We start from the raw sequence: 16,659 nt of genomic DNA on the forward strand, positions 1-16,659 counted from the left end.
TCATTTACTTCCAGCTATTAGATTTATTCATATGGCACATAATCCAAAATTGTCATCATTGACAAGTGTCCCTTTCATATGTCTAACTAAGACCTTGTCCACATTTATTGAACTTGACACTTTCTAAAAGTCAAACTATTTTTTCTTCTCAACCATTCATTTCATACCACATCTCTTAATCTTAGCCATATACATAATGATGTTTCTCTAATGCCAATGCTTAACCTAAACTTTGTCCCTCACGCGACAATTGTCACATGACTACATCTTTGATCCTAATCTTAATCCTCATCTTATCATAACCATCCATCACTGATCAATCATAACCTTTGATTTTGCCTTTTGGGAATCCTATAAATAAATGACTTCATCATTCATCTACCTTATAGAAAATGAATCAAGTATATGCTAGAGAGTTCATGCTACTATTTTTCTATCATAAAATCCTTTCTATACTAAGGCTATGCTAGTTTCATATTGAGCATTCTAGATTTTATCATAATCTAGAACAAATCAAATATGACTAGGGTGCATTCTATTTTAGCTAAATGTAAGATGGAGATTGTTTATAGTATGCATTTGATTATTCACATCATCTTATAGATAATGTTGTTTTGTTTTAATCATTTTTCCATGTCTTTAAATTCTTTGAAAGATTTTTCCATGTTTCTAATGTTATATTTTTTTAACCCAAACTTTCTGTTTTCTATAACATATATCTTCAATACAAGACAAACCATGCATTTATAATAAATAAGTCTACTAACTTCTTGATAAATATGTAGTAATCAAACAAATAGAGAAAAACAAATTTCAATCCAAAATTATTTGATAGAAACAAAATAAATTGAAGGAAAATTGATTAAACCAAATATATAATACAAACATTTTAAACAATATTATGTGCACTTCAAACCTTATTTCAAAATTATATTCTCAAACAAAAATATTCTTTATATAAAAAGGATAAAAATGTGAATTTTCTTCTGGAATAACCATTGTACCTCCTTCTGCAAGTGAGAGTTTCCTATTGGCTAACATTTACCTCTTGGCGGTGGAAGTACTACTTTAATAGAAGGGTAGAGCGGGGGTATTGCTACATGGGTGTATCCAGCAGTAAGAATCCTGAATTAATTGTAACGGCAATGGAGAAAGCCAAGTCTACCGTTTCGTCACATCCAGTTGTTATTTTCAGGTTCTATTCTTATCTTTATATATATATATATATATATATTTTTTTTGATAAATCATGAAAACAAATAGTGTGGGCTGACGTGGGTTTCTGTACTGCAGCAAGACATACTGTCCGTATTGCACTCAAGTCAAACAACTATTGACAAGGTTGGGCACCAAGCCGGAGGTCATTGAGCTTGATACTGAAAGTTAGTATTATCCCGAAGCCCTTATTTTTCCCCCAACATTTCTTTGGAATTTGCCAGCATCTATCGCTAAATTTAGACATGTTTACTATTTTATACCAACTTCATCATTCTTCACTGCTAATAAATTTGCGGATTAGATTTTAAACTGCCGTGGTCATGATACCTTACACCATGGAGTATTAGGAAAGTTTGACATTTGATGTTTTGCCTTAATTGGAAGAGAATCAGGGTTGCATTTCGAGAAAATGCCTTCATTAATTACGCGAACATGGATCTTGGATGAGCAGCCAAGGGAGGAATTTGTTTGATTAAATTGAACTTGGGTTTAGAGTTTTGGTTTAATAAATTCCGTTCCACAAGTAGTTGATAATAGGTTCTCGATTCTTAGGTATGCTTTCATGTTTATTACACCATAAAGCATGTTTATCAACCTATCTTCCTTGTTAATCTCTTAGTTGCCATGTTTTTTCTATTCACACCTGGCACAGAGAGCTTAGATCCTCTTGGCCAGAGTTATGAAATGATGCATTATATTTGTGACGTCAATATACACTAGTTTAACATCAATTTTGACCTCGATAACCTCAAACCATATAGTATTCCACAGCTTCCAATTTTGATAAATACGAATAAAGTAGTGTCACTCTAGAGTTTTAGACATACTGATCGACCTACAGGGTTGGCAACCATCCTCAAACAATCCACAAAAAGAGGTGATTATAAATTATGAGCTGGAAAGGAACCAAAGATTCCAATCCAGTTTGCAGAAAACGATGTTATAATTTATAAAACATGAATACTAACTTTCTTTAGTACAGTGGGTTTGACGAGAAAAGGCTTGCCTTTGTTAGTAGAGGGAAAACACAATATAGCCTTTCATCGTGCCACGAAAGTTAGCTTGTTGACCTTAAGAATTTTTAGTTCTGTCATGCCCCCACCATGAAAGAAGGCGTCAATGCTCAGAAAATCGTCTTATTTATAAGACTTCACGATTTGCTATAGGAGTTAACATATTAAGCTAGTAATTATCTTCATAAGTGTGAGATTTTGCCAAGATCAAGAGGCAATGGAAAGCACAAATAAGAGAGACAAAATAGATGATAGGAATAAATTGTATTCTATCAAGATGAAAATACTGATCAACTGGATCATCAATCGTTACATACAATGAATATGACCCTGCTTATATAGGCAAGGCTATATGGATATGTGAGCACACAAACATGACATGTGGCTCAATAAGAAACAAGGGTAGGTAGGAAATAGGTGTGGGTAGGTAGGAGAAACAATATAATATTCCACATGAGGTGGATCACCCACTGAATGTGGAGTGTAACAACAAGATCACACCATAAAAGGTGAAAATTCTCCTACATACACTATCCCAATGTGGCACAAACACCCAAGCGTCTCATACCCAAACTACTATGAAATGCATTTCCTAAGTAAACTTAAGTAAGGTGTAATAATATCCAACATGAATAATTATTTATACCAACACCCCCCCTTAAGTGCAACTTAGGGGAATGCACTAAAGTCTACAATGCAACTAAGCAATGCAAGATGGGTCTCGACTACGAGGCCATGTTGAGTACCCATGTACAAATGCAAATGCATGCAAACCAATACAATGAAATCTCCCACAAAGCAAGGAAAGAGAGAAAAACCCAATGGGAAAAAACCCTCCCCCAAAAGAGAGATGAAAACTAGATACAAAGAACTCTCATAGAAGTATGTGAAGGACAAAACCCCATGTGAGGAAAAAGTCCCCCCCATATGAGAGAAGAAGAAGAGAGACTAGGAAGCCCCCCCTCAATGTGGAATCTACACCAATGATAGAAGTTCGAAGTTGAATGAAGAAACTGTTCCACGAACTTTGAACCACGTTCCTCCCCTTAGGAAGAAACAAAACCAAAGGTGTATCCAAAAAGTCTCCCCAACCATGAAGGGAAGATGAAGCAAAAATACTCATGATGAAAGGAATCTCTGAAAACTGCTTAAGTGTCCCCATGTCGATGCTTAAAGTAACCTCCTCCAAAGGTGGTAAACTGTGCCATGCTGCTGAAAAAGGCACTCCAAGATCTAGTGGAGATGAATATAGAACAATGTCCAAAGACTCATATGTCTCCTCAAAGATAAAGAGACCTCCTCCAAGTGTTGGACAAAAGTATCCACAATCATGTCAACCTCTAAAGATTGATCATGTAGAGAATCCACAAGAGGGTCAGAGTGATCCCTCGCAACAATCAAAGAAGGATCATCTTCATCAAAGAGAAGATGATTATGTCATCAATGGTGTCTCCCAAATCTGCAATGTAGGACTCCACAAACAAACCTACAATGTCTGTCAAGTAGGCATCCCAGTCAACTGAAACTGGAAGACATGAAATATCCTGTTGCACTGAATCATAAGAAGGCAAAACTGTCGCACTAGCTGCATCATCAGGTGCAATAGGTGGTGTGATATCAAGAGAAGGAGATGAAATGCAAGGCTCAAGAACGGGACCACAAGTGAGAATCCCCAAGTTCAAATGCCCAAAGTTCTCAAAATCTGAATCATCAACATAGGAAGAATCAACCTCATCAATAGGACTAAAATCTGAAAAAGAGTACAACCGAGATGCATGATCAACCACCCTAGTCGCAATGATAGCTCCACTCTCCAAGTCTCTAATGATAACTGGATCAGGTGTGAACTCCACAAGTTTCCTAGTTGCCCCATGTGTGATTTGATAGATGGAAAGAAGATTATTTGTCAAGTGGGGTACACACAACACATCATTGAAGGAGTTATCCCCAATGGCAATAGATCCTTTCCGAATCACATCCATGTATGTATGATTGCCCATCAAAATCTACGGCATGTGGCAAGGCTCAAATGTAGAAAATATAGACTGCGAAGATGCCATATGATGAGAAGCCCCTGAATCTAGAAGCCATCTCCCTGAGTCAGGACTTGTAGTAGCACAAAGAGCTTGTCTCTTTCCTTTATCTGTCCCAAAAGAGTGATCCTTTCCTTTATCCTTGGAAGAAGAAGCCGATGTAGACATTCTAGAAGGTAGGTTGATTCTATTCTTCTCAAGAAGATTCTTCAACTCATCAATATCCTTCTTATAACAATGATGTTCATCATGTCTTGACTTCTTGCAATATCCACAAAAAAGATTTTCCTAATAATATTTCCTCTTAGGTGAGAATGGTGAATCACCTTGTTGTGGAGAGGAAGATTGTGCTCCATCTTGTTGTGGTTTTGACTTAGGTTGCTTTTGATTCTTACCTTTTCCTTGATTACTTTGATTCCCTTTGTTAGCCACCAAAGCTTGTGACTTTGAAGATTTGAGAATCCCCATTGTGGTCAACTTAGATTGCTCAAGTATCAACATCTCCGTGAATGAATCAAATGAGGGAGAAGTGTATGAGGAACCTTGAGCTAACCTATGGGTGTGAAAGCTAGATACAAAGGCTGCATACTCTGAAGGAAGCTTGTCCAACATGTTATAAACCAATTGAGCATCTTTTTTGTCAATTCCACAATCCTTTCGCTTTGCTCTTAACTCAATTGCTTTTATGACATAATCTTGGATTGTATCAAAATCCTTGGGATCCAAAGTTGTGAGTTCACTATCAAGCTTGTAGCCCTTAATCTCATCAACTTGACCATACAATTTCTTAAAAATATCCCAAGCCTCTTTAATTGTTGTACACTTATCAATGTGAAAAATGAGGTCATCTGATACATATTTTCGAAGAGTTCCAAGTGCCATAGCATTCTTAGTAAGCCATTCAATTTGAGCATTAGGATCAGCCTTAGGATCAGGTGGTGCTGTTATAGTTTCATTTACATAATGAATGAGTCATTTTTCCATTAGTTTACTCCTTGCCTTAATCTTCCATGATGCATAATTATGAGGAGTTAAAAGTGGAAATTTAGGAGAACCCATAGCACCAAAATTAAAAAATACAAGATAGAGAGAGGCACAATCACACAAGACACCCCCCCCAAAATACTCAATCAAGAAACCCCCCCCAAAAAATGGTGATTTGACACTTTATACTTAGTGCGTATACAATGGGCCACTTGCAAAACAAGGCAAAGTGGACTTCTGATTTCAATTTACAACTTCTCAAAATGAGATCTAAGAGACTTCAACAAATACTGCTAGTGATCTAAACTGAGATCTAAGCAAAATGCAAGTACCAAATATGCTAAGAATGGCCAAATACTGAAAGTACAATTTCTACTCAAAATCACTGCAAACTAATGGCAGATTATGAAAGTAGACAAAAAATTATGCACTCTAAAAAAAAGGCACCTGAAAAGGAGTCCATATGAGCCCAAACAAAGCCTCCAAAGTTGTAAAAATCGGGATTTCATGATTTCCGAAAAATCCGTATTCGAAAAACAGAAAACTTCTACACCACTGTACAGATCACAAAATTCTATCCCAAAACAAAAAACATTTCTCGAAAAAAGGAGTCCAGATGAGTGAGATATCGCTATTTGAAAATTGCCTGGAAAATTATAATTTTTCGAAAATTTCTGCCGCAGCTTCAAACTTCAAATGTCTCTAGATTTGGCCTCCGAAGTCCGATTTGGATGAAACAAAAGGCAAAACTGACTTTCTTGGACTTCCTCAATCCAATGGTAGCCTCAGATTTGACCCATCAAGCTTCGATAATAACCTGCAATAGAAAGCTCCAAAATACACAACCCCAAATAGCATCAAATTTCTCTCAATTGACAAACCAATGACACTCTAATGGCTCTGATACCATGTGAGATTTTGCCAAGATCAAGAGGCAATGGAAAACACAAATAAGAGAGACAAAATAGATGATAGGAATAAACTATATTCTATCAAGATGAAAATACTGATCAACTGGATCATCAATCGTTACATACAATGAATATGAGCCTATAGGCAAGGCTATATGGATATGTGAGCACACAAACATGACATGTGGCTCAATAAAAAACAAGGGTAGGTAGGAAATAGGTGTGGGTAGGTAGGAGAAACAATATAATATTCCACATGAGGTGGATCACCCACTGAATGTGGAGTGTAACAACAAGATCACACCATAAAAGGTGGAAATTCTCCTACACACACTATCCTAATGTGGCACAAACACCCAAGTGTCCCATACTCAAACTACAATGAAATGCATTTTCTAAGTAAACTTAAGTAAGGTGTAATAATATCCAACATGAATAATTATTTACACCAATAATAAGCAAAGTTTAGAATGCAGCGATAGTATCTAAAACTGCATCTATGCATAAGTATGTATAGTGATCCATATGCAAGTTAACATGGCAGCGAATAGATAAAGGATATGTTAAGAATTATGTTTACATTAATATGTGTTATTAATAACTATTGATGAGCTGCGATCACAGAAGCAGTTATTAATTAAAAGGCAAAGGATAATTTATCAAGATTTGTCACTTTGCAAGGATGGTGTCCGTGGGAAAAGACACAACCTTCCATCCAAATGGAGGGATATATAAACAGCATATTGACCACTCAAAAGGGGCATCGAATCATGAAGAAGAAGAACAAAAAACAATACCTAATCTGCACTCAGCATTCTTAAAGAATTTCTGCAATAACTTGTATTCTACAAGTGTTTTGGTATGCAATGGAATAATAGACCGATACTTAACTTCATATGGAATTTCTGCAATAACTTGTTTTCTACAAGTGTTTTCGTATGCATTGGAATAATAGACCGATACTTAATTTCATATATTTTATATGCAGTAATATGAAATGCTATTCCTTAATTATTAAATTACTTTTTTTTAACAAGTAAACATGTGGAGGTGAGTAAGGAAATACAAGGAGGGAGAGCAAATACGAGATCCTCTTTTAAGTAGGCCACCCTGTGATGGATGACTGACGTGTCTGCCACATGTGGGCCAAGGGGGTATTGCATTCCGCCCTTGGGCTTAGATAGGAGGATTTCCGGGCACCCTGTTGCTGTTTCCTTGCCAACCTCTAGGATGGTTGATTGTTGAAGTTACAATCATAGGTGGGCAAATAAGGTGACACAAATAGGAAGGGCAGAGATGAGCACCCCCACTAGGTAGGCCACCCCATGATGGATGACTGATGTGTCTGGCACATGTGGTCTAAGGGGGTATTATACCCACTCTTGGGCTTAGTGTGAGGGTTGCTTTGGGCACCCTATTGTGTTCCCTCATTCAACCCCTGTTACGGGTGAATACTAAAAATGAATATAGATATTACATGATATGACATTTTTGGCAGATTACATCCTGGAAATATGTACATTATGTATCATTGTGCAATTTTGTGGTAACCCAAGCATCGTGTCACATCTTAAAATCAATATGAAATATTTGAGAAGTGGGTTTGGTCTGCTTAAGAAATTAAGGACAAATTTTCTTACTCTCATTATGCTCACTTGTAAATTGCTTGTGAGGGTATGTGGTTGGCTGCTAGAATTTTAAAGAACATTTAAATATACCTTTGTACTGATGCTCAAGCATAACTCTTTCCAGAATTAGGTTTTAAAACCTTATGTGGGTCATTTGGGATTTTGTGGTTAAGTTAGTTATTCTACTAACATTTTTTATGCTTATGTAATTCTTAGTTTTTTTAGTAGTAAGCAAATTTTTTTGTAAAATATAATTATCTTACAAGTGAAAGACTTAAGATTTAATGCGGGTTATCATCTATAAAGAAGTACATAGAAGTAAACTAGACATGCTTTGAGTAGAAGTTCGAGTTTTACCCGTGTCCTCCAAGGGTGCTCAGCAACATAGCAGTGCTCTCAGCAAAGAAGTGTACCCAACAGCGTCTTTGGTCTGTGTGCAGGTGGCTCGAAATCACAGTCAAGAACAGCATTAGCATGGCATAGCAGTACTACTTTGGTGGGGCTCACTCACCAATTTCAACGCAGCACTGTAACATTTTATTAGCGTTTTTTATTTTAGCTGGGTGCAGTTCTCCTTTTTTAGGATGCTTTTATATTTAGACAGGATTTATTTTCTTTTTTTTAGATTGTGTTCTAATTCTTTCAGCTGATGTTCTTATTTTAGATCGAGGTGCTTTAATAACTTTTATTTTTGAATTAGGTCAGGGTTTCTCTTCTCCTGGCCTATGCACTTCATTGAGATGGGGGTTTATAATTGTAAGTGCCAGATTTTATTTTCTTATTCTTCATTCAGAGAGAGAGAGAGAGAGGGGAGGGGGATGTAATTCTTTGTTCTTCATTAATAGAAGGTAGGTGGTGTGGAATCTGTAGATGAAGGAAATGGAGGTCTGAATTAGAGATTCAGATTTGTTCCAACATCATAACAATGGAGTACCTGCCAAATAAACACACATGCAAAACAAATATCAAATAAACACACACATGCATTCAAATAAAAACCTCACTCCATTGCCTCCTACCAACCAAGATCTCGTGTTCGAAAATGTTTGCTCTCAAAGCATTGTGTACAAGAAGCTATGGAGAACGGACATTAGAAGATGAATTGCAATTGATGTGGAGAATATGAAAATGCAAGAGGATGCAAAAGCATGAAAAAGCGAGAATGCAAGAATGTGAGAATGTGTGAATGAATGAGAAATGAAAGGGAGCAAGGTTTAAAATTTTAAATAGATGTCCTCAAGGTGGATCCAAGTACTGGGATGAATGTGAGATAAAAGAATAGGGTAGAAATGTAAATGTTTATCCTACATTGACTAAGTGGATGTGGTTGATGAAAGTGAAAGAGGATAAATAAGAAGTTGTGATATGAGAGGGATTAGGAAATGGATAATAATGAAATAATAAAATATATGGAAAAATGGAATTAATGGAATTAATGGAATAATGATATGAAATGATGTGAAAGATATATTATTATGAAATGGAATAATAAGTAATTAATAAATAAATAATGGATCCACATATTGATAAAAGCATTAAGATTATTAGAGGAAATTTTTATGTGTCTACAGGTGGAGTTTCAAGAGTGCAGCTCTGTGAGTAGTTGCTGTTTATTTTATTTCCAGCAGTATGTTTTTGTAGATAAGCACACTCAGATCTGCTGTTGGTGCTTTTGATTTAAGCTGCTCTGTACTTGGGGATTAATTTGCTGGGTGCAGAATTCGCTTACCTTGGTCTGAAAATTTAACAGAAGTGGTTATTTATGCTGGTCTATGGAAAGTTTGTTCACCTCCATATATAGTGGGGTCATGATGCTGGTGTTAGAGAGCTGACATTCTTTGGCCTTGAGCACATACAACAAGGATGGTTTCATATTTCAATTGCTTTAGAAAAATGATTTGAAATTAGAAATTGTATTATTGTGGTATGTTCCACCAGCATCCACAAATAATTGTTTCATTAATAAAAAAGGACCTTAATCAGAACAGAGCAAAATATAGATTACAAGTTTTATCGATAAGAAAACTACCGGATACACATGGTGGCAGCAGTTACACATTTGCAATGGCTGTTATGTAAGTGGCAAGGCAGTTTCATGAGTGTCATGGGCCCATGGCCGGTTTGTCTTGACAATTATGTTGGTTCTCATTATAGCCATTTCAAACAAGAAATAAAAGCAATGACAGAAAATAGTAACTTTACAAATTCTTTGACATTTGGAGGCCCTTTGGTACAAAAAGAGACATTATTATTAATTGTATATATAAGCAACATATATCCAATTGAGATAGAAGGGTGTGAGAATTGGTTTTGAAGAGTGTTAATTGGTCATAGGAGAAGATATTGTTGTAAAGAGTAGCAGAGTGGATATAGCAATGGGGAGTGTTGATGTGTTTTATGCACATGTGAACACAGAATAAAATACCAAGGTATCTTATCCTCTCTTGAACAAAATCTTTTAGATGCTGAAGATTTGCTTAAGGTTCATCCAAAAAAGACTCCAAGGTTCTTATATGTAGGGTCTCTACGTGTGGATAAACTTAGTTGGTTTGATGTGATTTTGCTGGATTCACAAGGGGACTTACATTTGATTGCTTGAAAGCTTGATTTGCTGGAACTCAAGTCCTATCTACTCACCAGGGAGAATAAAGAAATAGCAAAAGGTGTAGGGTTTAGAGAATCTATTCTAGGACCTAGAATGTAAGAATATAGATGAACGACTAGGTGGAGTCCTACTGGGTTGGGTCTCACCATCAGGTTGAACAATTTGACACCAACTCAGTGCAATCTTTTAAGGGATGCTTCGAACATGTTCAAATCGTTACACCATCAGACACTGATCACCATTTAAGTTAATGCATGAACAATAAACGCATAACAATTCGAGATTAAGCTCATTCAATGCCAGTTGACCACGCAGGGCGCCCGTACAATTAGTAAGAGGCTAGTGGTATGGACTAGGCGGATTCCACACAAGTGTATTCAACAATTTTCTCCATTCAATTTAATTATCTACCATCTAATATGAAAATCCAACAAGAAACCATGCATATTGCAAGAAACAACACATTTCACCTTAACTTCAATGAAAAATGAAGTTTATTTACAATCTTGGGCAATAATCTCTTGCCTTCTCCTCCTACTCTACTCTAATTGCTATTTTATTCTACTGACTACTTGTTGTGACCTAATCACACATCACCCCATCCCAGATAGGGACCCCCCCTTTGCTTTTAGGCCTTTTCGGTCGTTTGGCTTTCGTTTTTGTGTGTGTTAGTGGCAATCTCTTCAATCTCTCCGTGTTATAGGTGTTTGGGAGTCAATTGGGGTTAATCTGCTTCTCTGTCAAGCAAATTCTGTGGGGTCTAGGGCCTGTTTTGTCCTTTTTCTAGGGTTTTGCCTTCTGTCCTAGATTTTAGGGGTTCCTGTTAGGGTTTTGGAAAAACTAAGCATACGACTGGAGTCAGGACCCTTCAGGGGACCTCCCAGCAAAATTTGAGCCCAAACGGAGTAACTTTCTATTTTTAGAAAGTCCCTATTTTTTAGGGATTTTTCCGAGTCCCAGAATGTCGCCATTTTGCCAAAAATCAAACTTACTATTTTTAGTAATTTCTATTTTTAGTAAATTTCTATTTTTAGTAAGTCATCCCGCGCCTTGTCTTGGGCTCTAACTCTAACATTTTGGAAAGTTTCTATTTCGGGAAAGTCTATTTGTGGCAGGATCAGGCTAGCAGACAACGGAGAGTCAGCATGCACAAATCACTTCTAAATCTGGAAAGTTGAAAGCAGGCAGGCAGGAGTCTAAAATGGCTAAATTTGAAGAATCATCCTTGAAGTGGAAGGTCAAGATATTCTAAGTCTGGAAGTCATTCACAAGCAGGAAATTCCGCCTCTCCATGGACAGGGTGAAAATGCGCCCAGGTCAGGCCTGGGGCGCTGAAACCAAGAAGGCATTCACAAGTGCAATTTTCCGCCTCTCCATGGACATGGCAAAAATGCGCCCAGGTCAGGCTTGGGGCGCTGAAACCAAGAAGTCATTCATAGGCACAATTTTCCACCTCTCCATGGACAGAGCAAAAATGTGCCCAGGTCAGGCTTGGGGCACTGAAACCAAGAAAGCATTCACAACTGCAATTTTCCGCCTCTCCATGGACAGGGTGAAAATGCGCCCAGGTCAGGCCTGGGGCGTTGAAATCAAGAAGTCATTCATAGGCACAATTTTCCACCTCTCCATGGACAGGGCAAAAATGTGCCCAGGTCAGGCCTGGGGCGCTAAAACCAAGAAAGCATTTACAACTGCAATTTTCCGCCTCTCCATGGACAGAGCCAAAATGTGCCCAGGTCAGGTCTGGGGCGCTGAATCCATGAAGGCATTCACAAGTGGAAAATTCATGAATCCTTGGCATGGTAAAATTTCACCTAAATAGAAAATTTGAAATTTTGCCTAAGGCACGGATTCCAAGGAGTTAAGGAAGAATAAAAAGCAGAAATTCCCCTCGGGCGAATTTTCAATTATGCTATTTTAAGACATCAAATCCCGGCCAAATATGGAAATTTTCATAGATTCCGAATCGGGACGAAATTCCCCATCCAATGAACTTGACTCCTAAAATTTAGGAAGATCCCTAAAAAATAGGGATATGGAGAAAAGCTGGAAAAGTTCCTTTGACAGCACGAGAAGAGAAGTCGGAGTGGAATTGAGCAAATCTCGAGAAAAATCCTGCAATCTCCCTCCAAAATTGGAAAGTATGGAATCAACGAGTTGGCAGGGAGAATCTTCCAAAGCATGACGCATGACTGGGAGCATTTAAGGAAGGTTCTAAATTTGAACTCACATGCATGGGAAACTGCCTTGCATGTCATAATAATTAAGGAAAGTATGACGCGCCATAAATACAGTTACTAATTTGATGCCTCTTGAGAATTTTATATAAGTTGGAAAAAACATTTCATTCTTCATGTGCGAGATTCGGGAAAGGAAGAGTGAAGAAGTGAAAAGTTTTTATACTTAGTCTCTATTTCATCATTTTGAAATATTCCCAGGATGGCGGAACCTAGTAGGACAGCTACTATCTCCAGGCAAGCAATGATCAAAGCAGAGACGAAGGGTTTTCTCCCCCATTCTCGGTTGAATTCAAGATGGGAAGAGATCAGTGATACCAACTTCGGCATGTTCAACTGGGCTGCATTCAAGATAAGAATGCTCTGAACTGCAGGACACAATCCATCTCCGACAGCTGTCAAGATTGTGAGAAGCGGAATAGTTGCAGCAGCTGGGTTTCCTCCCGCCATTCAATGCCCAAATCTAGTCTTGGAATGTGCAGCATGTTACAATCTGGAGCGGAAGACGATCTCAATGCCAGACGGCAAGTTACTGGCAACATTGACTCCAGAGGCGATTGGTGAAGCCTTCAGAATCCCTTCACATTACTCCATGACATACAAGACCAGCAGCGGAGCCCAAGCAGTCTATGAAGCAGGCCCCACCAGGTGTGCTGATTTGATCAACAAGCAATGGTTGCTAAAACCTAGAGTGCACGTTTCCAAGATGCCCAAAACTCTCACAATCTTCGAGTTCAAGCAGGAATATGTGGACATGATAAAAATGCTGAGCAGAGTAATGGGATGCTCGCACACGGTTAACTTCGAGCCTTGGATGTTCTTCTACATTGGCGAGATCATGAATGCTAATACATTGATTGACTGGGCTAGATTGATCAGCCACTACTTGCACGAACAATTGAAGAACCTGTAGGAGAAAAAGTCTCAGTCCTTTTTCATGAGTTCCTACCTATTCTATATGCTGGCACGAAGGGGTGGATTCGATGGGCTGCCAGCAAGAGGAATCATGGGCTGCGGGCCAGCTCAGCTAAAGGTACATGAATGTTATCGTCAACTGCATCTCCACAACGTGAATTCTTACAAGTTGGCGAATGACACCTTCACCATGTACCTGACACAACTTATGCAAAATAAGTTGCACATGAGGTTGTCTCCGAGCAAGTGCTTTGGTCCAGAAGTATGGCGTCGCATTCCTGCAGTTCCCCAAGTTCACCTACATCAGGACACAGGGTTTCTCCTTCCAATCTTACAAATTGCCTAGATATTCGTCAGATAAGCTTATACTGCTCGAGCTCATGAGGCAATTGACTGCCTACGATCAACTGTAGAAGAAGAAGAAGAAGCATTCTATTGAATTTCCAGTTGTCTTGGGAGATTTCATGGAGATATGCCCAGGATTGGAGGCCGCTGAAAGTGCAGCAAGCGAGTTTGCAATCTACCGACTACCATTTTACACTTCCAAGGCCATATATGATCCTTACAGCCAGATTAGGAAGGTTGCCGGTGTCAAATTCATACACAGATTTCACTTGGAGGATTACTGGGCCGGTGCCGAGGATGACTTTGAGGTCCGGAGAAGGATGCACTCCAGACTGCCCCTTGACACCATTAGAATAAGTGAGATCCATCAGGTGCCAGATTAGGTAAAGGAAGACTCAGATTTGATGCAACCCGAATTCGAGAGGATAAAAGATCAACCTATCCTGTTGCCAGATTGGTCGGAGCCTGAGGTAGATGATTTGAACATTTTGGCTAGGCCAGTGCTAAAATTCACTAAGCACTGGATTGACAGGCAGACAAGAAAGTTGGTTGAAAACCATGTCCCTTTGACATACCAGGTGATGGGAAATCTGGATTCTCACAGCGAGGCAACTGAAGACTCTTCACAGGGTCAGGCAGGAAGAGAGGCCCGGATAGACAAAGGAAAAAGTGCCCCAAAGAGGCCAAGGATAACAAAGACGAAGGATGCTCAACAGGAAATCCCGCGCGAGGTTCAACAGGAAGCCCAGCAGGAGGAGCCTCCACAAAAGAGAACGAGGACAGGAAGGGAACATTCACCAGTCAGCTCCGCGAGCGTACAAGAAGTAGAAATGTTCCCACATCCCGCAGGCCCACTTCCAGGAAACGTTCCATCACCTGATATACTCAGCATCAATGCTTCATAGGGCCGTCATCAGCCAAGAAGTTAGAGGCAAGAGGTTTCCCCGCGCCTGGAAGAAGTTCGCCAGGATAATTTCATAGAGACTATCCCTGGCGAAATGGAAGAGGAATCTCAAGAGCGGGAGCATGCAGGGGAGTACAACCATTCCATCCCCGCGCCAGATTGGTTGGTAGGCAGATTGGGAAATGAAGCAAGAGGGGAGCCCAATCTTGCTCAGGAATTAGAAGAATTATTGAAGAGGATGGATCAGCCACCGGAAAGGAAGGCCCCTCGGAAGTTTTCCAAGGTAGTCAGGGAAGAATCCGGAGCCCGGACGTTGCACATTGCTGAACCTGCTGTGGATAGGGATAGGAGTGAGATCAGGCAGGAAGATTACGTCATCAGACAAGTGGATCTTGGCCATCCTTCCACCGGTCAAGTAATGGGAGATTTCGACGATTCTTCCTTTGCCATGAAGGAGAAATTGCTGAAAACAAAAGCAAAGTGTAAGCGGCTGAAGGAGGAAAACGAACTTCTATGTGAGTATGTCAGGAGTTTCAAGAAACCCCTCAGGGAAGCAGGTCCTTCATCCACTCCCCCTCCCTTCCTTCCTAAGGAAGTAATTGACGATGCGGAACTTACAAAGGCAATGGCACAAAATTCCCGAGAATGGGTAGAGGATGTTTATGCTGAGGCAGGGAAATTTGTAGAAGATCTAGCTCAGCTCCATTCAAGGTTTGTGGCCCTCCTAAGTAGGTTGGAAACGACGGAAGGACTATGGGAAGATGTTGATGTCTACCAAGACTTAACCATTTCCTGACTTAGGGCTCTGATGAGGACTCCAAGGCAAACACTGGTAGACGGGAAAGTAATCCAGGAGAATGAAGCCTACGACTTTCCCCGATGGTTCTACGCCATCTGTTCAGGGAAGAACACCCTTGATAAATTCAGCATTGATTCCGTCACCTTGAAGGAATCCATTAGGGGGATACAGGAAGAAATCCTCAGTGCCATGGAAGCTTCATTTTCAAGGAAACTCAACGACGGGGAAATAACAGTGAATTCTTTGAAATCCTAGTTGCATGATTTCTTCTTCGTCGGTTTGTTTCCCAAGGAACATTTTGCAAATGTTTCTTCATTCTCCGGTATGATGAAGAAAACACAGGAAGCCATGGCGGATTGGGAAAGTTTCTTTTCCAGAAGTGAAGAGGAGATTGCCTTGATGGAATTCAATATCGAGAATGTGCCAAGTGTCTCCATCGGAGAATTGGAAGCCGTCGTCGGTAGGTTCATTATTTACGCCATTAATGAGTGAGATAATGGTCGTCCGTTTTTGGACGGAAGTCTTTTGACTGAACCATGATGGCGTATTTATGGCTGAAGAGAACATTGACTAGGTGCGGGACTGGTCAACGCATGCCACCACAGGATAAGGGAATCTTCTTGCATGTCATCCCCTCATAATGGTTTTATGACGGATTCTTTTTGCATGTCACCGTCGCTTGAAGAGTGATGGGTATTTATGACGACGTCAGTTATATTCCGGGCATGATCATCATCATGGGCGCTATTTGAAGCCCTTTTAAATTTATTGTAAGTGGGCATAGTGGGTTATTTAATGCAGATTCCCACCTTGTTGCATAATGTGTGGAGAATCTTTTGGGCAAACCCTAATCAGGGTTTTGCATGTAATCTGGTCTTGAGGCCTATATAAGGGGGTGCCCCCTCATTTGTAATCAGGAGAGACTATAGTCAGAGATTGTTGCTAAGAGTTTTTGAAGCAAACACTTAATACATTGTTCAATTGTTGGTGTGTTCTTGTGTTTTTTTGGAACTCGCATGGTCTCGTTCTCTTCATAGATTAGATTTGTTTTCATGCAATTAGATGAA

The 16,659-nt window shown here is 39.3% G+C and overlaps 1 protein-coding gene across 1 annotated transcript in view; it reads left to right on the forward strand.

Moving 5' to 3' along the window:
- The first annotated feature begins 969 nt into the window (after positions 1-969).
- The window catches only part of LOC131077389 (glutaredoxin), a 74,843-nt gene continuing 59,153 nt past the window's right edge, over positions 970-16,659 (forward strand). Inside the window, exons 1-2 of the mRNA XM_058014883.2 lie at positions 970-1,195; positions 1,294-1,382. Of these exons, the coding sequence (XP_057870866.1) occupies positions 1,101-1,195; positions 1,294-1,382 (184 nt within the window). The 5' untranslated portion in view covers positions 970-1,100. The remainder of the gene's footprint in view (positions 1,196-1,293; positions 1,383-16,659) is intronic.

The sequence above is a fragment of the Cryptomeria japonica genome, chromosome 4 (genome assembly GCF_030272615.1).
Source record: "Cryptomeria japonica chromosome 4, Sugi_1.0, whole genome shotgun sequence".
Taxonomy (NCBI): Eukaryota; Viridiplantae; Streptophyta; class Pinopsida; order Cupressales; family Cupressaceae; genus Cryptomeria; species Cryptomeria japonica.